This window comes from Python bivittatus, unplaced genomic scaffold (genome assembly GCF_059951505.1).
Source record: "Python bivittatus isolate LINGU-HERP-01145 unplaced genomic scaffold, Pbiv_v1 ctg000480_np1212, whole genome shotgun sequence".
In the NCBI taxonomy this organism is placed as follows: domain Eukaryota; kingdom Metazoa; phylum Chordata; class Lepidosauria; order Squamata; family Pythonidae; genus Python; species Python bivittatus.
This window is the reverse complement of record NW_028277075.1, coordinates 55,063,336-55,090,229: the sequence shown is the minus strand read 5'-3', so window position 1 is coordinate 55,090,229 and position 26,894 is coordinate 55,063,336. Positions and strand designations below refer to the sequence as shown.

Here is a 26,894-nt window from a genome sequence, read left to right as displayed (position 1 = left end):
AGGTGCAGTAGCGATCAGCCCAATGGAACTGTAGCAGGACACAAATGATGCGGATGACATGACATATTCCGTCCAGAAGTCAGCTATGCATTCTAGTTCAACCAAAACCCATCTGGGACCATCGCTGAGGCCGCGTTTTGCACATGGTGCCTTCTCGGCGCAACGAAAATCGCATGCCGTCTTATGACAACTCGCTCTTTATTTTCCCTGCAAGCCTTAAAGTCCACCGTTGCCCCTTGAGAACGCTCTCGGCTCTATTATTTTCTCGGCTGAGAAGTCCGACCGCGGGCGCTGCCTGTTCAGGCAGGCGAGGGCTGTCTAGGGGCTTTTCTTCCCGCAGTCTCGAGCTTCCGTTTCAGCAGGGGTAAAACCCTTTAAACAGCTCAGTGTGCGCATATTCACCTGCGGTTAACCGTTTGGAGGGTGCATTTATCACAGCAGTCCAAATTCTAACGTAACCGCAGAAAAACCGTTCCCGCTGCTGTTAGCAGTTCCAGCAAGAGGAGGGGAAAACATGCCAGAAAATGTCTAATTAATTAGTGCCGACGCTACGAGGCGTGCGAGGATGCCCGTGTCTGCAGCCTCGAGGGATCAGGAAATGTGCACAGAAAGCTAGGGAAAGGTCTACAGGGCGCCTCACTTTTGTTTCATCACCAGCGCTCCATGTAAAAGGAGAAAAGGGGAAGTTCACGTTGCGGCAGATCCATCAGTTCGGTGAAATCGGTTTACACCCGGACCTTTGCGCCCCCTTCTTTTGAAACGTATTCACTCAACTTAGACGTGAGGTTTTCATTCCAGCCAGACTGCCGATTTAGGTCTCAGCGTGAGGGTCGCTGAGCTAAACAAGCGCTGATTCGGCTTCTCCGATTATAAAACTGCTTGCCACAGGCAAAGCACATCCAAAAGGAAGGAGCCCTTAAAACAACTTGGACATTGATGACACATAATGACTACGACATGCAGTTTCGGGCCACTGTAAAGGCTGGGATTTCCATGTGAGTCAGCCCCAACAGCTCGAGGGTTCACTTGAAACCCTCCTGTATATCTCCCAGCGCTCTTCCCCCAAGAACAAATACTAAACTTCCAGCCACGTTTACGCCTTTTCAAATACTTTTCTCCTTTCTCTCAGACACCAACAGCCCCCTCCAACCCACAAATAAACCAGCCCCTCCCTCTTTCACCCCCGAATTCGCGCCAAATGGCGGCTGATGTCACCACGCAAAGCCCCGCCTCTCGCCACTGGTGTTTTCAAACGGAGGGGGCGTGTGTGATTGGCCAGTGTGATCAGCACGTGACTAACGGTCGCGGGAAAGCCGCGGAGTCTGAACGGGCGACTGTGCTGTAGGGTGGAGAGCGCTGGAGTTTTGCGGACAAGTTGGAACCTAGTCGGGTGATTGTGTGAACCCTCGCCAGAGGAGAGAGTGACCGCAGGGGGGCAGGGTTTGGCCTGTCAAGGTGCCTGTCCGAACGGAAGCCTTGAGAGCCAGAATAGCGTGTACGATCTTGGCCATGAGTTTTCTGAGCCGGCAGCAGCAGTCGCTGACTACGGGGGCGCGGCGCCTTACGGTCCGGCGGGCTGCGGCCCCTATCCGGCAGAAGCTGCTTTTCCCGGGCGGCGGCAGTGACTGCGAGGAGGAGGAAGAAGAGGAGGAAGGCGGCTATGAGGAGGAGGAAGAGGAAGGAGGCGGCAGCGGCAACAGCACCGGGGAAGACTCGGCCTTCCAGGAGGCCGACTCGCCCCTCTCGGTCAGCCGTACCCCGGCTCGGCGGGAGCCTCCGCCGTCGCATACCCCCGAGGAGGTCGGGAGGGAATTGGCGCCGACCGCGCTCCCTGGCGAGGAGGGGGACTCTTGGGAAGAGGAAGGCTTCGGCTCTTCGTCCCCCGTGAAATCCCCCGGAGCTTATTTCATGGCTGGATCGCCGCCGCTAAAGGGTCCTCGCCGTTATTACGGGCAGTCATCGTCGCCGCCGCCGCCGCTGCGACCAGATACAATCCAGTACCGGGAGCACCAGAATCCTTGCTCTCCTTTGCCCGAGTACCCCGGCACACCGCCGCACAAGACTTTCCGCAAACTGCGGCTCTTCGACACCCCGCATACGCCGAAGGTGAGATTGGCGGGGAAAGGCCCCTGACTGGAGACAATGGCGGGAGGAACGCAGCCCGTTGGCCGAGAAGAAGCGTCTTCCTTCTGCCGCCGGTCGAGGGGCTGCTGGAGGGGTGGCTGGAGGGGTGGCTGGAGGGCTGGGAGGAGGAGGGCATTTTGCCACTCGGCGGGAGTGCTTTCTAGATGCTGTTTGGGGGCTTCCCGTAAGTCGCAAGTCTGTTTGATTTTGTTTTATCCGAGCACGTGGGTGACGTGTGAGCCTCACGCGAGTTTCCGTGGTCGATCCTCTGCCTGGTATGGCAGAGAGTAGCCAGGCGAGGGGGTCACTTGGCTTCCTCCCTGACCGTGACCTCTTGGCCTTTTGTGTGGTCAGAATAAAGTTTTATTGTCTGGTTTGGAAAAAGAACTGTTTTCAGTGAGGACAATAAGCGGCGCTCTTGGATTAAATGCCACGCCCCCTTTCTGCCTTTGTCAGTTTTTCTGCGCAGGACATTTCAAAGAGGAGATTATCCATTGGTGCCAGACAGGTTAGGGTATGTTTTATTGCGGGTACTTTCCGCCGTGTTAAAGGTCTCAGATATTATGAAGGGGGGGGGAAGCTGACCGATGCCAACCTTCTGGGCAAAGCAAAGGACAGTGTTCAAGAAGATGAATTTGAGATGGAATTTTAGCCTTGTTGCGTGTATTTAGCTGGGTCTTCCTCATATGTCTAATGATAAATGTTATGTTCCACACATGCAGCTTCTCTCAACATGTATTTTAATGTCCTACATGCCACTTTACATGTGGCTGATATCTTATTGCAGCTAGCATTATAAAATGCAGATTGGTTCTGCTAAAGAAAGTGAATTTGAAGTAATCAGGATGACCTTTTAAATAGGCAGACCTTTATTTCCCAGTTCATAAAACAGTGCCAAGAATAAGAACAATTCTTTCCATTGCCAAGCCCCTGTATCATAATTGTTACATAACACGGTTGCCTGTTACAAAAAAAGTTGGCATCTTTGGTAAATCCTGCACACAGATTGTCAGTTAAGATTATGTAACTGAACGACAAATTGTAACAAAATATTTTTTTTCCTCACATTGTGAAGTATGTGGTCAGTCCACTACAACTGGCTTAGAAAACTATAAATCTTTATGATCCTAATGCTGGCCTTCTGGTTTGCTTAGTGATTTTGGAGTGTTTACTTTCTAGAAAGAAAGCAGTTCAAGGATCACTCAGCATATATTAGGAAATCAACCCTTTTTTTAAAAAAAATACAGAATAATAGGGAAAGTTATGGTGATTTTTTTTAAAGCAAAGCATCTACTTTAAAATGTGTTTTTTATGAAAGTTTATATGAATTTTACATTATAAAGAAATCTGAGAGATGTAAAGTTTTGATAAATGAGTCAAAAAGCTTTGAGACTATAATTGTTTGCAATAATAACAATGTATTGGTTTTTCTTTTTCTCGATAATGGTCAAGTTGTATGATGCTGAGGAATCAATATTTTTGTAATTGAAGTTAATTTTCTGTTCATGTCTATTGTATGAAGCCCTTTAAATTACTAATAACGGTATATTGTGAAGCTGTCTTAATACTATAAAATTAAAATATTGCTATCAATGCTGTATATGTAATGTATATCTAAAGTTTCTTGAAGATGAAAGCCTATTAAGATAGTCTTAATAATAATATTCCAGATGAATTTTCAGGAAATGTAACTTTGATCTTACTGTGGTAATACATGGCTTAATTGAGTTGCAGTATATTCAACAGGTATCTTTGAAGAATCTGGGGGAAGCTTTAGATGTACAGAAGGTAGAAATGTGTTTTGTGAAGAGTTCCATGGGAATCCTAGACTTATTTTTATAAGAGCTCCATTTGTTGTGAGTTTGTGAAACCCTAAATGGCTTGCATCTAGGATAACTGAGTCACTTTGTGCTCCCATGTTAGCCCAGATATTTCATGGCCTAAAACAAGGGAGTGCAGTCATTTTTGGTGGGGTGTTGTGATACACATCTTCTATTTGGCCTCTTTGATTGCTGTCACTGGAGTGAGTAGAGCTGAAATATAGATGTCTGAGGTATTTTGAGTCAGATTCTTGTCCTAAGCTTTGTAGAGGCTTAAAACATCCCTTAACCTCACTTAAACTAGGAAAATTCAACCCATTTTTGTGGTATAAAGGATGAGGTTAGTGCTTTTGCAAGGATCAAAGCAGCCATTTTGCCCGAAGAATGAAAAATTATATCTGAAAAAAATTACTTGTGCACACTTTGGGGAATCACAAAGGATGCTGGAGACCAAAATTTGTCTACCCCAGCCATAAAAATGCCAAGGAGATCATTTATGGTGTTCTAACAGGGCTGGGCTGCATATGATGTTGCAGATACCCCTTCTCTGTAGCCCCATGAAGTTTGTGAAATAACCTATTTCTGAGATTTATTAAAATCTTAGTAATTTGGCTAATTTTATGGCTGCTATTTTTTCTTTAAAATTAATTTTGTCTTCTGAATTCATCCCTGGTTGTTGATTATTTAATTTTTGCTCAAGCAGGCCCTTTACTGTACATATATATATAAAACACTATACTATAGAAAAGGAGTAATGTTGCCCGCACTCAAAACAACTATTCCTATACAGGTGTAGAATCTCAGGGCTAAGAAATACCTTTCCACAGATCTTGGCTAGCTGCTAGTAATCATAAAATGACCATAATAGTGAAAATCATGCAGTAGTGTGACTTAATATAAGGTTCAAATTATGCATTGGTTAGAACAAATCACTCTAGTTTGGTCCTTTCTGCAGTTACAAGCTTAGTGAGGTACATGTTGGTTATTTTTAAATTACTGTCAACAGAGGGATCAGAGCTTAGTGCTAAAAAAACATGCACTATATTCAAAATGCATTAAATTAAAATCTCACATGGCTTTTCTGATTAGAAAGACTGGGTGATTGATAGTGAAAAACACCTCCTTTGCCCCAAACTATGGACAGCTATTGATACTTCACAGCGTTACTTGGCCAGAGAAACTAATAATCTGACTTAGACTTGTGCAGTTTCAGGCACTTGTAATGACCTTATTATCTGGTAGGTGGCAGTACTTAGTGCACTTTGGCTGATCTCAAAAAGCTAAGCCTGTTAGATCTATTTAGTACTTGGATGAGGGGCCACCAGGAAATTTTACCATTAATTGATTTCTTCCTGTATAGTTATTGTTGGGAAATGTTATATTCGTTGCTTGCAACATCAATCTTTCATGTTTCACAAAGGATTCAAAGCTTCAGTAAGAACTTGTATATATTACTGGTTTCTTACTATTTATAAAATAAAAAAAGGTAGAGCTGGTTGTATTTTTGGTGTTTGTGTGCCAGAAAGGAGATCATCTTGAGCACAGAATTAGGTAATCTGTTGTCACATTTTGAATTACAACTCTCATTAGCACCAAGTATTAAGTTCTAGATATCTCCTCTTTGGTGCCCCTGCCTAAAATATAGCAGCTTATATCTTTATCCTCCTGGCAAATAGAAGGGGTAGAAATGGAAGCAGTAACAGACTTCATTTATTTGGGCTCCAAGATCACCACAGTCAGAGACTGCAGCCATGAAATTAAAAGACGCTTGCTCCTTGGGAGGAAAGCTATGGCAAACCTAAATAGCATATTAAAAAGCAGAGACGTCACCTTGCTGACAAAGATCCGCATAGTCAAAGCTATGGTTTTTCCAGTAGTGATGTATGGCTGTGAGAGCTGGACCATAAAGAAGGCTGAGCGCTGAAGAATTGATGCCTTTGAATTGTGGTGCTGGAGAAGACTCTTAAGAGTCCCCTGGACTGCTAGGAGGTCAAACCAGTCAATCTTAAAGGAAATTAACGCTAATTGCTCATTGGAAGGATTGATAATGAAGCTCAAGCTCAGATCCTTTGGTCACCTAATGCGAAGAGAGGACTCTTTGGAAAAGACCCCGATGCTGGGAAAGATTGAAGGCAAAAGGAGAAGAGGACGGCAGAGGATGAAATGGTTAGATAGCATCACTGAAGCAATGAGCATGAAACTGAGCAAACTCAGGGAGGCAGTGAAGGACAGGAAGGCCTGGTGCGATATGGTTCATGGGGTCACGAAGAGTCGGACACAACTTAACGACTGAACAACAACAATATCTTTATCCTCTGGATGGCATTGAGTTTGTGAAACTGGAAAATGTTTGAAGACACTTAAGATACATTTTTCTAATGCAGTAGTGTCCCTTTAATTTGCTTCTGCTTTGTCTTTAATGTTTGAGTATCACTAATGTGAGCAGAAACAAATCTCTGAAATTCACAGGAACTGGTTTTTATCATGGTTCTCAAAGTGTAGTGAAGAATGTGTTCTTTTAAGCCTTGTTAAAAGCCAAGTTCCAATATTAAAAATAGGACATATATAGAAGAAACATACATATAAAGGTGTGCATCCTTTTTCAGCCATGAGTGGATTTGAGTAGAATCAGAATAATATGCAATCTGATTAATATGTATTTACTTTAAATCTAATTAAACTGATGGGGATCTGAGTTGTAACACTTCTTCTGGCCAAATCTATTTCTGACAAAAGAGGTTCATGAAGATTAGTTTATAATTATTGCTGGGAACATTATACTCTTGTACATCAGTTCTGATTTTCAATATGGCAGCAACTCTTTAAAGTGAGGGGGAAAACATTCAGCCTTTCTTATTTATAGGAGTAGTTCTTGTCTTCCTTCAGCTATTCTAGATTGTTTGGTTAAGATGAGTGGGATTCTCTGCCTGTCGTTCTGAAAAATAATCATGTTAAGTTCAACCTGGAATTAAACCAGTCATTCAGGACACTGAACTACCCACTCAACAAGAGCTAGATTAATAATTCCCAGGGAGAACTTACTAAAAAACAGACAACAGAAGAATAGAACAGCACGAGTTGTCACCTACAGCTCAAGCCACTAAAACACATTATGCATAAGCTACTGCCCATACTGGACAATGACACTGCATTTTCTCTGGCACTGGCAGGCCTATGCCTGCATACAGACAACCACCAGATTCTCACAAGCAACAAGAAACAACAGGAAAAGTATACCAGCATGAGACTAGACCCTGCAACAAACCCAAGTTTGTACTTTGCTCCCACTTCCACACCAACAAGTACACATACAAGATTAGAGACACCTTCACATGTTCTTCCTTCAATGTGATACATTATCATCTGCCAGCAGTTTCACTCTGGATTCTACATAGAACAAATGGGCAAACTTTGTACAAAAGAATTAATGGGCGCAGGTTTGATATTAGGACTCAAAGCAAGGACAAAATTATATCAGAGCATTTTAACCTCCCAGGACACTCCATAGCAGACCTCAGAGTGACTGTTTTGGAAAAGCAGAACCTTAAGAGTATCATTGAGTGAAAAATCATTAAACTCACATGCATCAAAAGGTTTCAGGCAATCTCAGAAGATCTCATCAAACAGTGGGTTTTTAACACATTATAATTGTTAATTGATAAGGTACTTGGGATCTGTCTCACAGGTAACCTGCTCTGCATAACCAACCTATCTCCTCCGCCCCCCACTTTTCCCCAATTTAATCTTATATCAGGCCATTTTATGCATTTGATGAAGTGAGCAGCAGCTCACAAAAGCTTATGCCTTTTAATAAAATTTGTTAGTTGAAAAAGGTGTTACTAGATTCCTGATTTTTTTTGCCAAAATTTGCTAGAAATTGTCATTTTTTGTTTCTTGGAACAGATACTCTTATTGTCTCTTATTGTCTACGAAGATAAATATTATCTACGTTTAACCAGTAGGAATGGTGATTAGGAATTCCTTCCAGCTGAAACAACAAGGAGAGAGTAACAGTTGTGAAGGATATGAACTCTTTCTGCGGCCAAGTGTAGAAGCTGACTGGCAAAATCTGCTACGTGTCCAGATGGAAATTAAATGAGTTGGTAGAGAAGGCAGGCAGTGCCACATGCCTTATCAGCCAGCTTGCCCATTTACATCCTGAATTTTTTTTTATTAGCCTGTGTTTTACATGGAAGAATCTTCTGGTAAAGAAAAAGCAATCAGGATTTTATTGCTGGCTAGAAACTTTTAAAGGATTTAATAACAAGCATGCATTGTTGATTTTTTTTTTTACCCCATACATTAGCTTGAATTCCAAGAAGTGCTAATAGAAAAATGACTTCCCTGCCTGCTAAAATAGCTAAAAATTATGGCTTTGTCTGTAACTTAAGTCTGAATATATCTGACTATTCCACAATTTTTCTTTCCATAATGATTTGTTTCATTCATTGTCAGAGGAGTTATGAATTAGGAATAGCACACAAGAAACCAATTTAACCAGCAACCATATGAATTGCTTTAATAAATAAATAAATTTATGCTGTAGCATGTGTCAGAAAGGAAGCACAAGGAGTTGTTTATGAAGAGAATATGGATGTGTTAGATTTTAAATGCTCATTAGCTTGTTAAATCAGATCTGTCATAATTGGTTTTTCAGAGTCTCCTTTGTCGAGCTGAAGGAATGGGCTCAAGTTCAGCTAAACTTCGAGGTGGCTCTCTCTTTATGAATGTTGGAAAACTAGTAAAACAGGAATGTGATATGGGACAAGCCCCTCATGTGAACATCAATCCCTTTACTCCGGATTCTGTCTTTCTTCAGTCTTCAGTTGGACAATGTCGAAGGAGAAAGAGAACACATTGGAATGAGTGAGTATCTGAACTGATATTTGATAGACTATTTTTTTAAAAAAACATGTTATTAAAACAGTAAGTTGGTATAATCTTCTAAAATATAATTCTGCAACTTGGTATCTTCCAGATGCATTGGACAATCTGTATTATACTTAACTACTGTCTTGACTAATCTGATTTGCTATACATATATTGAAATACAATTCTCACAATCACCAGCCAGAGGCCCTACCTTGAGAAAGGAAATGGATTTTCTTAGTATCTTCTTACAGATTCTTAGTGAATAATGAGTAGTAAATAGGCTTGAAGAACTTGAGTGGTGGCAATAGAGAATTTCTACCGTTGCCTGAATTGGTGAAAATAACTGCTTAAACAGAATGTTAGGGCTAAAGTAGATATGAGCCTGGTTTGGATGTTTATGTTGTGTTTTATTTAAACCCTAATCTATGAAGCTGAGATCAATTATAGCTGGCTTTATACATTGCACTAAATCAAAATGGCTTGTTAACAAATTGTTGGCTTAATGTGTTTTATAAGCCCAGCCATTGTTTATAAAATATGGTTTGTCATTATATGTGAAATCAGCCAATGTTTACTGAATCATGGCTTTAGTGTTTAAACAAACCATGATTTAGCAAAATATGCAAACCATCTGTGCTGAAAGTAACAGTGACTTAAAGCATCTTCACCATGAAGATTTTGCTTTCTAGTAAGGCATAGTTTTCTATGACCAGAAAACCAAAGCTGAATGTTAGTTAACAGTCCAAGAAAATAGGCCCTAGTTAATGGAATATAATAGGGAATTTTGGCCTACACCAGAATGGAAAGAGACAAAGAGGAAATAAGATATAGTTCATGAAGCCAGGAGTGATAACCAAAACAAAATCAGTAGTTAAAATGTGTCCCTGTTATCAAAATTGCTCCATATTTCGTTTCTTTGCTTGGGTTATTGATACCGTGATTTTCTATGTTTACTCTAAGCTATTGCCTCCACTGATGTGGAGATAAAGAAATGTGGGATATTATGTATCAGGAGAAAGATACTGTGGTTCTTAGTTAAAAATTATCGATATAAATGGGTTTGTTGTTTAAGAAAGGAGATCATATCCTAGTTTTTCTCTATAGATCAGATTTCTATCTTTATCTCAATTTATGTTCCTATTCTCCCCTTTTCTTTTAAATAATCCCATTCCTCCCTTGACTCTTTTCAGTGCTTGACACAAATATCTTACTTTGATCAAATGCTGTAGTATAGTATTTATCAGCATAATATAGTAAAAAACAATTCTACCTCAAGGAGTGCAATTTCATTTAAGGTTCTCTGCATGCTCCTAGCATTATTTTTGGCCATACATCCTCCCTCCCCCTCTCCCTCCCTCCCCCTCTCTCTATATATAAATAAAAATAATATCTTCCCTCTGGATGAGTGATGTATTATTGGGATAATCTCTTGGAAAGTTAAGAACTCGTGTTTCTGTATATTTTTATATTTTTAGCTCCTGTGATGAGGACATGGAAGCAAGTGATGGAGAACTTGAGGATGAAACTGTCAGACCTGCCAAGGTAAGAACAAACCAAGAAATTCCATAAAACTATATCTTTCTAAATAGGCACATTTCAGTGACATTGAATTCAGCAATGTTTGTGTCTACACAATTTTAGCGGATCAGCATAACAGAAAGCAATATGAAATCACGATATGCCACAGAATTTCATGAATTGGAGAAGATTGGTTCTGGAGAATTTGGTTCAGTATTCAAATGTGTGAAAAGACTTGATGGTTGCATCTATGCAATAAAGCGATCTAAGAAACCATTGGCTGGCTCAATTGATGAGTGAGTATTTGCAAAAATTTCAGTGTAAAGTATCCTGTATTATATTTCACTTCTGTGGACACAACTCATTTAAAAACATAGTATAATGTTTCTGCAATTAGGATAATGAATTGTATGTACTTGGAAAAATGTTATATAATTGTGCATACCATTTTTTGTATCAAAATATTTAACACAGATCCACTAATACATTTGGAACAATTGTAAATATAGATGGGTCTGCAGTAGCAGGTTTCTAGGGATGTACAAAATATTCCATGAACAGATCAGCCACTTTTAATTTTTTTGGGCATGTATAGAGAACATGGATGTTCTGGGCTGAGATAATGGGGGAAAGGCAAGGCTATTGGTGATGGGTAAGGAAATTGGCTGGAAAGATTAGGACAGGGTAGCTGGGCCAATTGGGCAAGCTGCATTTGAATGCAAGTGTAACTCCTAAGGAAAAGGAAGGCTCTAGAAAGATTGGGAGGTGGGGGCAGGTTGGCACATAGGCCATGCAAAAGAGTAAGGGAAAGAATTAGGAGCACCAGCCTTACTCTACTTACCCCATCAGACCCTTCCAGATTTTGTGTCTGGGATTTGGTTTGGCCAAACCACAACCTGCCTGAAATGGTCCAGTCATAACTCTGAGCCACAATTTGTTTGCTTCATGCAAAAAACAAAGAACATTGTTTCCTGCACATTCCTACTTGTTTGGTTGAAGTTTTGCCTAAATTGCATGACATGGTTGTATTATGCAGAATAATTCAAAATATTATTATTACTTTAGTAAAATGAAGAACATTGTTTCCTGCATACTCCTACTTGTTTTGTTGAAGTTTTGCGTAAACTGCATGATGTGATTGTATTATGCAGAATAATTCAAAAGATTATTATTACTTTAGTCAAATGAACAGAATTCTGTTTATTTGACAACTTAGTATTCCATAATAACAGTTTAATGCTTGGTGAAATTATAATTTTGTTCAAATTGTAATTTTTTTTCAATATCGTAGGCAAAATGCTCTTAGAGAAGTTTATGCCCATGCAGTTTTGGGACAGCATTCACATGTAGTCAGATACTTCTCTGCTTGGGCTGAAGATGATCATATGCTTATTCAAAATGAATATTGTAATGGTAAGCTTTTGTTCTAATGACCATGGGAAAATAACTATAGTAGGTTGCTAACCAAGTGGCTGAGAAAAGCAAGAGTATATTGATTGCCTATTACCAGAGATGGCAATCCTGTTGTTACCTTAAAATAAGTCCTCTTTTAAGAGGTGAACTGAGGATTCAGGATTTCAGTTTTAGTCATTTCTACAGATGTTATGTATGTGGTTACAATTATTACAGGAATGCTATGAAAGGCAGAACAAAAATGGGAGAACTGTGATACATTAAATCATCAAAGCTGAATTAGGTTAAAATTATGCATCTTAAATAAAATGAGCCAGGAAGCTTTTCTTTCAGATATTAAAAGAAAAGCTTTTCTTCCCCTGAGCTAGAAATGGTCTTCTGACTTCTTGTTGATAAACTCCATTTGGCTTGGTGGGTCCATCTCTATCTAGGCTGATTATTTCAATTAATTTTCTGACTGAAAAATAAAAATGAGAGGGGAATATTGTACTGTTATTCATTTGATTAAGTAGTTTGACTAATGTGATTTAGCTTCAATTGAAACTGTAAAGTTAAATATTTAAAAACATTTTCTCTGCTGCTAATTTTGTTTTATATTAATTACAAGGGACTCCCGCTATAGCCTTCAAGGCAGACTTATTAAGGCTTCATCTATTATTCCACACTGGAAATGTAGGGTCAGCTGGCAACCAAGGATTTATATGGAAGCCAAAATTATAGCTTCCCCATGCCTTTTACCACTTCATTTTCTTGTGAGCGTGCCACAGCTCTGCACTTTCCTTTCCCTATTTTTTGTTCTTGCCTTCTACTCCAGGGGTATTAGAATATATTTTAGCAATAGCAGCTTTTCAGCCCAGCCAATGGATAAAGTCACATAAGTAGCATCTATAAGGCATCCATCAATGCATCTATAATGTAAAATAATCTAAAATAGAAGCAGCTTTTGATATAAAATTAGACAGGTTGTACAAAGCAAACTTGACTCTTAATTTACACAAAAAGAAAAGTTTTCTTTGCATATCAGTATTTGTTAAATATTCCAAATGTTTTATATACAGATTCATAAGCATTACTGAGACAAAATCTAGTAGGTTAGTATTAATATCTCCATATTATATATGAGTTAGAGAAGTCTAGAAATAGTTTTTCTAAGATTATTATTCATAGTCATTCTGATTCGTAGTTTTGGCTCCCACAATATTCTTAAAAAGCATTTGAAGTCAGGCTTATTCGCATTTGTGTGCATTTTGTAGTTCAGTTCATTGTGAACTTTTACTTGGAAAAGTATAGATTTTCTATAACATATAACAAGTTTTCTTTGTGGCACTTATATCTAGAGCTAGAATTAATATAAAGTCTAACCTATAATTCCTATTTCATCTTTATTGTGAGCTCAGTAGTGACCTTAAAGCAAACCTTCTTGGAGCTGTTTTGGAGTAGAGTGGCATAGAAATACCAGGAACAAACAAATCCATTCTGTAAGCCTCAGGCTCCTATCAACATTATGAAGCTAATTATTTTTTTATTCTTTAAGAACAATGATTAAATATTATATGCTGAACAAATGGCAGGGTGCTTTTTTGTCCTTTGATGTGATTTAATTTTGTATGCAGGTGGTAGTTTAGCTGATGCCATAAGTGAAAACTATAGAAATATGCGTTACTTTGGTGAACCAGAACTGAAAGATCTGCTACTACAAGTTGCTCGTGGTTTAAAGTATATCCATTCAATGTCACTGGTGCATATGGATATAAAACCTAGTAAGTATTCTAAAATCTGATGTCTTTTGCATTGTAAGGACTTAATATTTTCCAAGATGAACATATATGTAGGACCAAAATGAATAGTGAACCACACCTTAGCAACTGAAACTTTTCAAGTCTAAATACAGAATACAGTGCAAGAGATCTGTTTTGAAACATGTGGTTGGCCAACTGCTGCTGTATTTGTTTTGGAAATACTTTTTGTGGGATTAAGTTTGCTTGCTTGTCTTAAAATTTGGCTTCTTTCCAAGAGAGCTGTTGCTACTGGTGTTCATTACTCAAAGAAGCAACAAGAGAGCAGTGAGAATTCTTCTAGCTCTGAAATTAGTTTATATTTTGATTCAGTTTTTTAATTTTATTTCTTGGCAGGTAATATCTTCATTTCTAGGACCTCAATTCCAACTACTATATCTGAAGAAGGAGATGAAGATGAATGGTCATCTAGCAGAGTTGTTTTCAAAATAGGTAGGAAATATAGAACTATATCTATTCATGCAAACTCTGTTTTAATTTTAAGAAAATAATTTTTTTTATCCTTTACTGTTTTAATAAAGGTGATCTTGGTCATGTTACTAGAATATCCAGTCCTCAGGTAGAAGAAGGAGATAGTCGTTTTCTTGCCAATGAAGTTTTACAAGAGGTAAACCAATGCATTTTTAAGTTATGCTAAAACAACTAACTTTGATTAGATTTTACATTTTGTTAGAGAAGGAGGTTTGTTGTTGCAGATTTCTGTCTGATGAACAGAGCTGGAATGTAGGAAGAAAGTTTGTTTAATCTGGTGTCTTCTATATGGCAATTAAATTTTGATTTCTTTTTCAGAACTATAATTACTTGCCAAAAGCAGATATTTTTGCACTGGCATTAACTGTGGTATGTGCCGCTGGAGCTGAACCATTGCCTGCCAATGGGGATCAGTGGCATGAAATTCGACAAGGAAAACTACCCAGAATTCCACAAGTCCTTTCTCAAGATTTATTAGACTTGCTAAAAGTAAGTTTAGGCATCTATGGCAACAAACTACAATTTTTTTCCATATGTGGAGATGGAAAGGCTAATCAAACATAACTTTAATCTGTTTTAGGTTATGATAAACCCTGATCCAGAGAAAAGACCCTCAGCAGTTACTCTAGTTAAGCATTCTGCATTGTTATCCACTGCTAGAAAGAGTGCTGAGCAGCTACGAATAGAGCTGAATGCTGAAAAGTTCAAAAACTCTTTGTTGCAGAAGTAAGTTTAACCTATACTATGCCAATTTTAATATTGCTTGCAAACAACTGTGTAACAAAATGAAGGGTTTTGCCATTTTTCCGAAGCACAAATTAACACATTGGAATCTGAAACATAAACATCAGCATTTTGGCTTCAGGAATATGATATGACTTAGGGTGCCAGTACAGAAGGTTGGAGTGAAGCTGTGATTTCTAAGTTCTTAAGGTTAATAAGTTCATTTGCTGTGAAGAGATCTTTGTGCTCCCAATGAGGAGAAAATGTGTAGTTTTCTTTGGGAGAGGGATGCTTATATCACCTTTTTCTTAAGAATGCATGTAGAGGACATGCAAAAGTCCATCCTGGCATTTATCCTTGGAAGATGTTGGTTTCCTAGGGCATCATCAGTGTAGCCAATGTAATAAAAGTCCAGAGATAATTTACAGAATATAAGTAGAATACTGTAATCAAAAAGAAGGGAAGAATTCAATGGATGCTCTAATTGAATGTGAAAACCACCCAGTATGAGTGACATACCAGGTGACACCATGAAAACTGAAAGCAACTGTTATCTGTTGTTTTATTTTGTAAATGGAGCTTGAAATTGCTAATTTAAAGGAAGTGCCTCCAGTGCCAGAAATAGCATACCTTTCAGTCATAATAGATTGGGATTCTTATATGGATGGTGACATCTGTGTAGAGTCTTGTTTGTGAAACTTTAAAAGCTGTGGAATTTTGATAGGGAATATCCCCCCCCCCCGCACATATCCAGAGAATCATCCCACTGTCCCCTCATTCATTCATCTGTTGTTTTGGCAGCAGAGGATCTTGTTTTTCTTTTAGCTTTATTATAGGATTTCCCCCCCAAAGTTCTTATTTCTTTCTGAGATTCATTTAATTTTTTTAAAAGAGATCTGACTGTCTCAGAATTGCAAAGTTCTTTAAAAGAGATCTGACTCTGTCTCAGAATTGCAAAGTTCTATCAGCTTACAGCATCGCTCCCTCCTTCCTTTTTGGAAATGTGTTAAAAGTGGTGTAAATTACCCACTGCCAAGGAGCATTCCGTATGTCTGGTTGTGAGGCAATCACAACCAGACGTCTCGCTTTATGACTGCTTTGCTCAATGACTGAGGTTCCAGTCCCAATTGTGGTTGTTAAGCAAGGACTATCTGTATATGATATAAGCAATAAAGAACCAAACTTGGCTGGATTGTTTCCCTGTTGTTCTTGGGCTGGGCCTGACACCAGTCTTGCCAGACTCTTACTCCCAAGAAGGGGGAGGAAAATTTGAGCGTGGCCATGGATCCTCAAGGAACACTGATAACTCCACAGCATCTAGCAGCAGCCTTACTGCAGCATCAGCAGCAAGTGGACGCACAGGTCAATAATTTACAAGCCGCAATGATGCATTTGTTGCAACAGCTCTGTCAAAACGTCCAGCAACCTGCAGCCAGACTGGCAGCAGGGGCACAGCCAGTGCTTTTGCATTCTCATGGAAGCTTACCAGAGAAATATGGAGGGTATGTGGACCAATTAAGAACCTTCCTTACTCAGTGTGAGATGTTCATGGACAGCAGACCCGCAGAGTTCACCAGATCCAACTGACTGCATCAAGGTAACCTTTGTATTAAGCTTGTTGAAGGGGTTGGCAGCAAAATGGGCCATTCCCATGATAGAAGGCAATGACCGGATACTGAACGACTATCAGAATTTCCTTGGAAAATTTAGAGGCCATTTTGGCGATCCCATCCAGAGGGTCACAGTCAAACGGGAGATTCAGAAACTCAAACAGAGCAACAGGAGAGTAAGATTGTACATTGTGGATTTTAAGCTATTAGCTGGAGACGTCGGATGGATGAGGTGGCCCTTATTGTCCAGTTTAGGGAGGAGTTGAACAATGACCTTCGAGATGAGCTGGTAAGGCAGGGGACCTCAGCCACTTTGGATGAACTGTACCAGCGTTGCATTGTAATTGACACCTGACTAGAGGAGTTAAAGCAGAGTTGGTGTGTCAGAGGCAGAGGTGGCTACGGATCACTCCTCATGGCTCTCCCTCCTCTTCCTACAGTAGCCTCAGATCCTGGGGCAGGGGAACCAATGCAAATTGGGGCTGTCAAGAGATCAGACTCTGCAGAGGAGAGGCAGAGATGACTAGATCTGAGTCTCTGTTTTTACTGTGGAGCCCCAGGGCATATGGTCAGAGCGTGCCCAGCAAGAAATCCAACGGCAGGGGCTAGACTATTAGAACAAGCCACCAGCAAGCACCCAATTTCAGCCATAGCTGCAAACCAGGGAAACTTCACCGGCCTGTCTCAAGGGAGCTTGCAAGGGGGGCCATCCAGATAAGGAGAGCTCATTCTGAAGAGAACAGGCAAGCATTTTTCTTACCCCTGTTACAATACCCTTAGAATCTGGTCACATGGTAGAGCTGGAAGTTCGTATTGATTCAGGGGCTACCACAAACCTGATAGATGTTCAGGCTGTACAGAGATGGCAGTTACCTACTGTAGACCTGAAAAGACCCATGGAAGAAGAGAATATAGATGGCCAACCTTTGAAGGCAGGTCACTATTCCGTTGCAGTTCATTATCAATGGACACACAGAGTACTTGACCCTTTACATAACAGCCTCCTTGTAAGTACCCATAGTACTAGGTACCATATGGCTATGGCTCCATAACCCTACAGTAGATGGGGCAATGGGGGTACTCTCTCCTCCCCAGATTGCCAGCACCACCGCGTGCAAACTTCCATGGTCTCCTCGGCTCCCAAGGCAAGCATCCAGGCGGGGCGGGGGGTAGTGGAGCTGTCCACCAAATATGCTGATTTCATAGATGTTTTTGGGGAGGAAGAGGCTACTGCACTTCCTCCTCATCAGGACTGTGATTGCACAATTGATCTGAAAATTGGGACAAAAATCCCAACAAGCGACAGTATCCTATGTTTGCCAAGAAGTTAGCTATTCTGAAAGAATACTTGGATATAAACCTTAAGAAGAGATTTATCAGATCATCAAAGCCTTGGCTCCCACCGTCTTCGTTCCAAAGAAGCCAGACCCACAGACACCTTCAGCACAGAGGTCAAGGCGAGGGAGCTCCATGTGCAACATCCATGATTACAAGGATCTAAATAAGGACACGGTCCAAGATCATTACCCACTTCCACTGATTTCAGATCTGTTAGATCAGCTGCAGAAGGCCCGCATCTTTACTAAGTTAGATCTGAGGAATGCGTACAACCTCTTTCGGGTGAAAGAGGGTCATGAATACCTGACTGCCTTCGATACCAGGTATGGAAAGTTTGAATATATGGTAATACCGTTCAGACCTGCTAATTGTGGGGCGGTGTTTTCCAGATTCACGAATCATGTTTTTTCTGACATAATTGACATGTACATAGTGATTTATTTGGATGACATCTTAATCTATTCTGAGGATGCAGCATCTCATACTACTCATGTCAGAACTGTTTTGCAAAGGCCGAGGGAAAACAAGCTATTGGCCAAGTTGGAAAAATGCGCATTTGATCTATCAGACTATCTGGGGTACAGCATCTCAAAGAAGGGGCAGCAAATGGACCCAGCTAAGGTGCAAGCAGTGTTGTCATGGCACTCTCCCCGTAATGTGAAAGATGTACAGTGCTTCTTGGGCGTTGGCAACTTCTACAGGAAGTACGTTCCTAATTTTGCTGACACAGTTAAGCCTCTCTCGGAACTTTTAAAGAAGGGAAGGAAATTTGCTTGGACAGCACATGAGCAACTGGCATTCTAGGAATTAAAATAGCTCTTTGCCTCTCAGCCCCATCTCCATCACCCCGATCCTTCCCCGCAGTTTGTCCTCCAGACTGATGCTTCAGACAACGTTGTAGTACTGCTGGTACTGTGGTATCGTAGTGGTACTGCTCCAAGCTATGAAAGGAGGGGAGGGGATTTACTTCTGTGTGCCTTTTTCTCCTGCATGCCTCCAAGCGCTTTGAGATCCCAGGATCCACCATCCCTACCCGTTATAGTGGAAGGGGAAGAGGAGTACAAAGTGGAAGAAATTGCGGACTCAAGAAGGAGAGGGAAAGGGATCCAGTGTTTGATTCATTGGGAAGAGTATCCAGAGACAGTGCGTTCATGGGAGAATGCAAGGGATGTACATGTTCTGGTATTGGTGTGCCACTTTCATCAGTGTTTCCTTGGCAAGCCAAGACCTTACAAGTTCCCCGACTTTCAGGATGCTCACAAGCAAGTGGAGGAATTCGTGAGTGAATGGGTAGAAGGCTCAGAATGGGCCCAGGGGCAGGAAGGCACCAAGACCAAAGATTCTTGACCTTCGACTTGGTCATCCATTTCCCAAGGCGGAGTAGGGTGGATTTTTCTAATCCTGTAGCTGTCTTGCAGGAAGAGCCGCCTGTCTTGGAGGAGTCATCAGAGATGGAAGGGAGCACCACACCTGCACTTTAATCTCTACCTCCGCTGCCCAGTTCCCCTGGGAACTCGGTGGGAGAGAGCAGCTTTGAAGAAGGGGGTGATGTGATGGAATGTATCTACGAAGGGGGAGGTGGTGTGATGGAATGCAGTAGAGATCCAGGTTCTCAGGAAGGAGGGAGCACATTCCAGAAGGGAAAGGGGGGAGACGAGGCAACATAGTCCAGAGCAGGAGTATGGGAAGAAGAGATTTAAAATAGCCACTCTTTAGATTCTCCCAGAGTATATCTATTAGGTTAGGATAGTATAGATTTAGTCTGGCAAGATTCTGTCTATATGGTGTAAGCAATAAAGAATTGAACTTGGTTGGATTGTTTCTCTATTGTTCTTGGGCTGGGCCTGTCAGGCCAGGAAGGTGTGTTAATTGTGTATGGGAATGGTGGGGTGGTTAGGGTGAGGTTGAATGTATGAGTGTGATTTTGGGTGTTCAGGTATTATTTATTGTGTGAATGGATAGTGGTAGGAGTATGATTGAGAGCAGTTTGTTCTTGGGGAGATGGGTGTGAGACCACAGTCTGGTGGGTAAAGACAGTGTAAAACTAGTTGTGAAGGGCCTGGGAGATAGGGTTGGGGTGCTGCAGGAGTCATTCCACAGGAAGGAAGATCAAAATTTCAAGTGGTGTGAAAAGAGAGGCAGCACAGCCTAAGCGCTGGGGCTGTGGGAAGGAAATGGCTTGCTAGAAAATTCGCTATAAGTCTGCTGAGAGAGGTCTTCTGATGATTGGGGGTTTAATACCATCAATTTGCTGCTGATATGCAGCTTCATATTGCCATCCTGGGCCTAGCTGGCAATGCTATAAAAGGCTTGTCCTGGTATCTGGGGGCTGTTGGGTTCTGGATAGGACAAAACAGGCTAACATTGAATCCTTGTAACATGGAGTTCTTGTTTATACATTGTGCTTCTATACTAGCTCTGAAGCACTTCTTAATTTGTGAATACCTGCAGATTCTTACTACTGAAGCTGTACTAGCTAGGGCAACAACAATTAGAAAGTAGCTGAAAACTGATTAGAGTTTCTTGGTGGTGGTAAATAACCATTTCAAACTACTGGGTAGTGTGATTCTTGTGCACATTCGCTCTGAAAAAATTAACTTCTGAACATATATCTGCAGTTGAGATAACGTTAGTATTTTGTTTATCCAGCTTCATGAAACTTACGAAATAGCAAAATATTACTTAGGAAACCATGAAGTACCAAGGTGATTAACAGATATGTTGAATAAAAGTACCTATTGAATCCTTGCTAATGGTCACGCAAAGTGGAAATGAAAGCAGGAAATGTGATGGAGTCATATTTCAGTGTAATTTTGTAATTATTTAAGAATCATTTTATGCACATTTCTCCATGTACACTTTTTAATGCACGTTTCTCTAAATATATATGTGAGTTGCACAGCAAAATTAGAAAAGTGCAGGTGTCAACTTATGAGTTCCAAGTTCTATAATCACCTTTAATATTTTATGAGGAACCACACAGGAAAAAAAACTTGTACTGCTGAAATTTTCATGCCAAGATTCAGTGGTGTGATCTTGAGACATTGGGGGGCATATGCAGTTCATGGTTTGCCCTCCCCTAATGTAGCAGGAAATAGCTGTTCGGTTAGTGACTTTTATCTTAATATGTACAAAGTCTTACCATTTTGTTCTTCCCCTGGGGCATGCCATTCTGGTTGATTCAGGGATTGTCCTGCCATGAAAACAGCCTTGCTTAGATTGAAATATCATGTCCAGAATGTTATGAATTGCTCCAATTCCAATTAATCATGTTGTAGATGAGGCCAGAATAGGTTTTGTATGATCCCACCCTTACAGACTAATAGAGAAGTATTCTGCTGTCTGCTATGTTTGAAGCTGCCAACATGTAGTAATGCCATTTACATTATACCTTTGTTTTAGATTCTTTTTAATTATTTTAGTTGCAATTTCTTCAGTATTATCTGAAGGGGAAATAACAGATTTTTACCTCTTCGCAGGGAGCTAAAGAAAGCACAACTGGCAAAGGCAGCAGCTGAGGAGCGAGCACAGTTTACAGACCGGATGACAACTAGATCTACAGCACAGAATAGAACTGCTCGTCTTACTGGGAAAAAAATGAACCGTTCAGTTAGCCTCACAATATACTGATGACTGTATTTCATTAACTGACAAAGGAGGATAATTGATTGTTGCTGGACTGAATTAGGAACAGAAGAGAGAAGTCTGTTTCTAATTTTCTATTTAATCATTGTCAATGGTTTTATAAAGAAGCCTTCTGCAATTTGAATTTTACCAGGTGCAGTTATCTTTTTCTCTGTTTCCCCCAACATTTAGAAGTTATGTTCAAGAACTTCATTTGCTAGAAAAATAACCACCACCAGGTGAAATGGATTTCTCCTCAGTGCTGTGCACTCCCTAAATTTATTCCAGAGGGTTTGGGGTTGTGGGGGAGGAGATTCTCTTGAGTAGATTTGGGAGGTGTTTTGTGGAGGTGAAGAAAGGGAGATCTCATTGCACAAAGGAAGGCTGCTCAGAGAACACTGGATGGAGCCCTTACCGAACAAGGCTTTTAACTATATTATATATTGTATCATCCAGAGTTAACCATTGGAATGGTGTGCTGCTTTTTAGTTTTAATGCATTGTTACGAAAGGCGTTTTCCTGATAGTATAAAGAATTACTTTATAAATTGCTCCATCTGGCATGGAGAGAAGAAGTGCCATGGAGAAAGTCTAAAGGACAACAAGCCAAACCATACCTGGTGTCAGGTAAACCTGTTGTGAATTTTATTCGTGTATTCAACTGGGAGCACTTTGTTAGGCATTGTTGCAAACCACAGGAATAACCTTGTGGATACATGCCATGTGAAACTGCTGCTATTTTTAGTTTGTCCTTGCTGTAAACTGTAGCATTAAAACAATCATTGTGTTAGTGGGCTTTCTTTAAAAAAAATTATGTGAAAAAATACCAGAGCTGCTCTAGTGAAAGCAGCTTCCTTCTTTGAAGCTAGTGTACTGTGTACGGAGACAGCACACCAATTTTATGTTTGAATTACATTATTAGTGTAAATGTCTTTTTTATAATTGTTTCTAATAAAAGTTTTCAAGTTAATTCCTCTCCTTTCTCCACCTTCTCTTCCCTCCTCTATTAATATGTGAATGTCATTGTTCGTATATTTTACGATTTGTACATAAGTATACTGTTTAACATTTTTCAAAATAACTGTATATAGCTGTTATACTGTACAACATAAAAGCTGTAGTTTGCAATGCCAGAAGATCCTATTCAAATTTATTTCAACCTTAGTTAAGAGAATAATATAATCAGTCCCCTAATAATCTGTTCCAATATTGCCAAAATAGATGCTATCTATTACTGGCTTTTTGGTATAAACCAGTTTCCTACTTGAATGTTTCACTTTGTTTTTAATTAGCATTGAATCAAAATATTAAAGTGCCACTTGGAAATTAATATTGTCTTTTTTGTGGGGAAGTGGTCAGTTACAAAGATCACAGATCTACAACCCTGGAAAAACATTCCCAGGTCTGGTTATGCTTGTTAATGCAATCCTGTTGTTCTGGACAGTGTGTCTAATAAGGAAGTGCTGGATGCTTTTGAGGTAGGATGTGGATTTCAGTACTTCTCATTTTGTCCTGGATGTGTGCCAGTACACTGTACATACCTCCTAGGTAGTTGGATGCAGGCAATAGTAGGTCACCTTGCCAAGATTGTCTCTGATTAGAAATCCTAACTTTCATAGGATAGCATCAACATGCTTGGGATAGAACATAACTTTGGTTATGCTTGTATACTAGCCAAAAGATGCCAACACTGATTAGTACTGTCCTTATTGTTAGCAGGATGATCAAAGTCATAATGGGTGGCAGAGATCAATATCTATAGGTTCATCTGGTGATGTCCATGGCATATGGAAAATTGCAGTTTGAAATGTAAGGGGAATAAACAGTAAAGAGCATGACTTAAAAGTGAAATAGAAATAAAAGTGTGAAACTTAAGGGAAGAATGTAATAGACCTGAATAAAATCCAGTGTGGAGTGGGGGAGAGAGAGAGAATTATGAATTAAAAGAGCAACATTTGTATCATCTAGGTGGGCGTGGTGCGAGTGCATACTGTATGAAAGTAGGAATTCCTAGATTGATGATAGTTATATGTTACATACCAATGAACAGTGATAATGAAAGAAGTTCTTGGGGATATTTGATTTATATCTTGCCTTTTATACATAAGCTAAAGGCAGCTCATTGTTACTCTGTTGGATGATGCAAATGATAGATGGGAGGATGAGAGTGTACATAAAACTATGGGCCAATTCAAGTCCTAAGAATTAATGAGAATAGTCAGTGGTGAGTATCGGCTTTGAAAAAGGTCTGTTCCAAATAGGTGGTTGAAGCACAGATATGTTAATGTGTACATGAGTAAACTTGGAAAAGGAATGAATAAAAAAACTATTCCAGTGTTTATGATGAAATACTGAAACAATGAAAGATAAAAAGGTAATGAGAGATCCTAATTGTTGAACAGACTATTTAGTGTGAGAGGGTCTGTCTTTGGAAAAACTGGACCTGAAAGAAGTGAAAGAAATGAGTCAATGTAGAATAACTGCAGGAAGAGAAAGAGAAGATTCATTTCCCAACAGAGTGAATGGAAGTGATATGTAAGAAAAGATGTGGAAGCTGCTTGGAATAAACAGAAAAATTATATAGAGTGAAATAGAGTTTAGTGGACTGGTAGGTAAGAATAAGGATGCTGGATGTAATTATGAAGTGAAAGAGGCTGTGTATGAGAAAAAAATGTACACAGGTAGTTCTCACCAACTGCAGTTGGGACCAGCAACTCCATGGCTAAGTAATGTGGCTGTAAAGTGAAAAGTCATATGACTGCACCAGACTTAGGATGTCAGTTCCAGCTGTGGTTGTTAAGTGAATCGCCATGGGTTGTTAAGTGTGACATGTGATCATGACTTGCAACTTCTTGCCAGCTTCCCCATTGACTGCTTGTTGGAAGCCAGCTATGAAGGTTGCAAATGGCAATCACGTGACCAGGAGACACTGCAACCATTGTAAATGCATGCTGGTTGCCAAGTGCCCAAATTGCAATCATGTGTCTGCAACTTCAAGGACTGATCATAAGTCTTGTTCAGTGCTATTGTAACTTTGAAAGATTGCTGAACAAGTGGTTGGTAAGTGAGGACTACCTGTAGGAGAATGCTGCAAAAAAGAAAAAAGAAAAATATTGTATACCATGCATATAGAGAAAAAAGCAAAGAAAGGAAATGTTAAGATTAAAAAAGATGCAGGAGATAATTGGTTTGGAAGTGGGTGAGGGGTAAACAAGAAGACCCAAGTGCAAATGGAATTAAGAATGATATGATTTGGGATAAAACAAATTCTGGAAGAAGTATTTTATAGATTTGTATGGGAATTGTATTTTGAAGAGTACAATCAAAATGGATGCTAAAAATGTATCACCAGGAGAAATATGAAAAAGAAGTTAGAGATACTGTATGAGAATGTTGGTAGATAAGATACGGTGGTAAAGCTGCAGGGATAGATGTAATTGGAGGGATGTTAAAATATGGATGTATTTTGCTTATGGAACAACTGTACAAGTTTAATGTTCATCTGCCATCTGAGCCTGAGGATTTAAAGAATGCTTTTGTTCCCATATACAAAGGGAAAAGTAACAAGATTGAAAGCAAGAACTACAGAAGGGGAGGCATTTAGCAAAATTTCAGCTGAAGAGTACATGAGGTGTCAACAAAATTTGGAGAATGCAGTGCAGCATCATGCTGGGTAGCAGGTGTGCAGACCAGAATTTTGTTCTATGGCAGGTTGTTGAGAAATCTGTGATTATCAGAAAAAGTAGTTGTAGTTGATTAAGAAAAATTGGATAAAGGAGATAGGCTTGACTTGTGGGATGTTTTGAGCAACTGAGGAACTGAAATTTGGTTGCTGAATATAGTAAGAGCGATATATGATAGAAGTAATGCATATGTGAAAATGCATGAAATAGCTCAACATTAATCAGGGAATAAAAGAATGATGTGTGATGTTCCCCTTATTGCTTAATGTATTTATGGATAAATATGGTTGCTTGTAGTGAAGGTAAAGTGTGTTTCTTTGGGACATACAGTGGGGCAAAAAAGTATTTAGTCAGCCACCAATTGTGCAAGTTCTCCCACTTAAAAAGATGAGAGAGGCCTGTAATTTTCATCACAGGTATACCTCAACTATGAGAGACAAAATGAGGAAAAAAATCCAGAAAATCACATTGTCTGATTTTTAAAGAATTTATTTGCAAATCATGGTGGAAAATAAGTATTTGGTCACCTACAAACAAGCAACATGTCTGGCTCTCACAGACCTGTAACTACTTCTTTAAGAGGCTCCTCTGTCCTCCACTCGTTACCTGTAGTAATGGCACCTGTTTGACCTTGTTATCAGTATAAAAGACACCTGTCCACAACCTCAAACAGTCACATTCCAAACTCCACTATGGCCAAGACCAAAGAGCTGTCGAAGGACACCAGAAACAAAATTAGACCTGTACCAGGCTGGGAAGACTGAATCTGCAATAGGCAAGCAGCTTGGCGTGAAGAAATCAACTGTGGGAGCAATAATTAGAAAATGGAAGACATACAAGACCACTGATAATCTCCCTTGATCTGGGGCTCCACGCAAGATCTCACCCCCTGGGGTCAAAATGATCCCAAGAATGGTGAGAAAAAACCCAGAACCACACGGGGGGACCTAGTGAATGACCTGCAGAGAGCTGGGACCAAAGTAACAAAGGCTAGCATCAGTAACACACTATGCTGCCAGGGACTCAAATCCTACAGGGCCAGATGTGTCCCCCTGCTTAAGCCAGTACATGTCCGGGCCTGTCTGAAGTTTGCTAGAGAGCATTTGGATGATCCAGAAGAGGATTGGGAGAATGTCATATGGTCAGATGAAACCAAAGTAGAACGTTTGGGTCTAAACTCAACTCGTCGTGTTTGGAGGAGAGAGAATGCTGAGTTGCATCCAAAGAACACCATACCTACTGTGAAGCATGGGGGTGGAAACATCATGCTTTGGGGCTGTTTTTCTGCAAAGGGACCAGGACGACTGATCCGTGTAAAGGAAAGGATGAATGGGGCCATGTATCGTGAGATTTTGAGTGAACACCTCCTTCCATCAGCAAGGGCATTGAAGATGAAACGTGGCTGGGTCTTTCAGCATGACAATGATCCCAAACACACTGCCCGGGCAACGAAGGAGTGGCTTCGTAAGAAGCATTTCAAGGTCCTGGAGTGGCCTAGCCAGTCTCCAGATCTCAACCCCATGGAAAACCTTTGGAGGGAGTTGAAAGTCCGTGTTGCCCAGCAACAGCCCCAAAACATCACTGCTCTAGAGATCTGCATGGAGGAATGGGCCAAAATACCAGCAACAGTGTGTGAAAACCTTGTGAAGACTTACCAAAAACGTTTGACCTCTGTCATTGCCAACAAAGGATATATAACAAAGGATTGAGATGAACTTTTGATATTGACCAAATACTTATTTTCCACCATGATTTGCAAATAAATTCTTTAAAAATCAGACAATGTGATTTTCTGGATTTTTTTCCCCATTTTGTCTCTCATAGTTGAGGTATACCTATGATGAAAATTACAGGCCTCTCTCATCTTTTTAAGTGGGAGAACGTGCACAATTGGTGGCTGACT

General features: G+C 40.2%; 1 protein-coding gene across 1 annotated transcript; it reads left to right on the top strand.

The window, feature by feature from the left end:
- Nucleotides 1–1,312: 1,312 nt before the first annotated feature.
- WEE1 (WEE1 G2 checkpoint kinase) lies at nt 1,313–22,638 on the top strand. The gene is made up of 11 exons (XM_088145948.1): nt 1,313–2,106; nt 8,602–8,810; nt 10,292–10,358; nt 10,458–10,630; nt 11,626–11,747; nt 13,361–13,507; nt 13,880–13,975; nt 14,065–14,150; nt 14,333–14,503; nt 14,595–14,740; nt 21,165–22,638. Exons 1-11 carry the CDS (start codon nt 1,510–1,512, stop codon nt 21,313–21,315), a joined length of 1,965 nt encoding a protein of 654 aa, XP_088002074.1. The 5' UTR covers nt 1,313–1,509; the 3' UTR covers nt 21,316–22,638.
- Nucleotides 22,639–26,894: the final 4,256 nt, after the last annotated feature.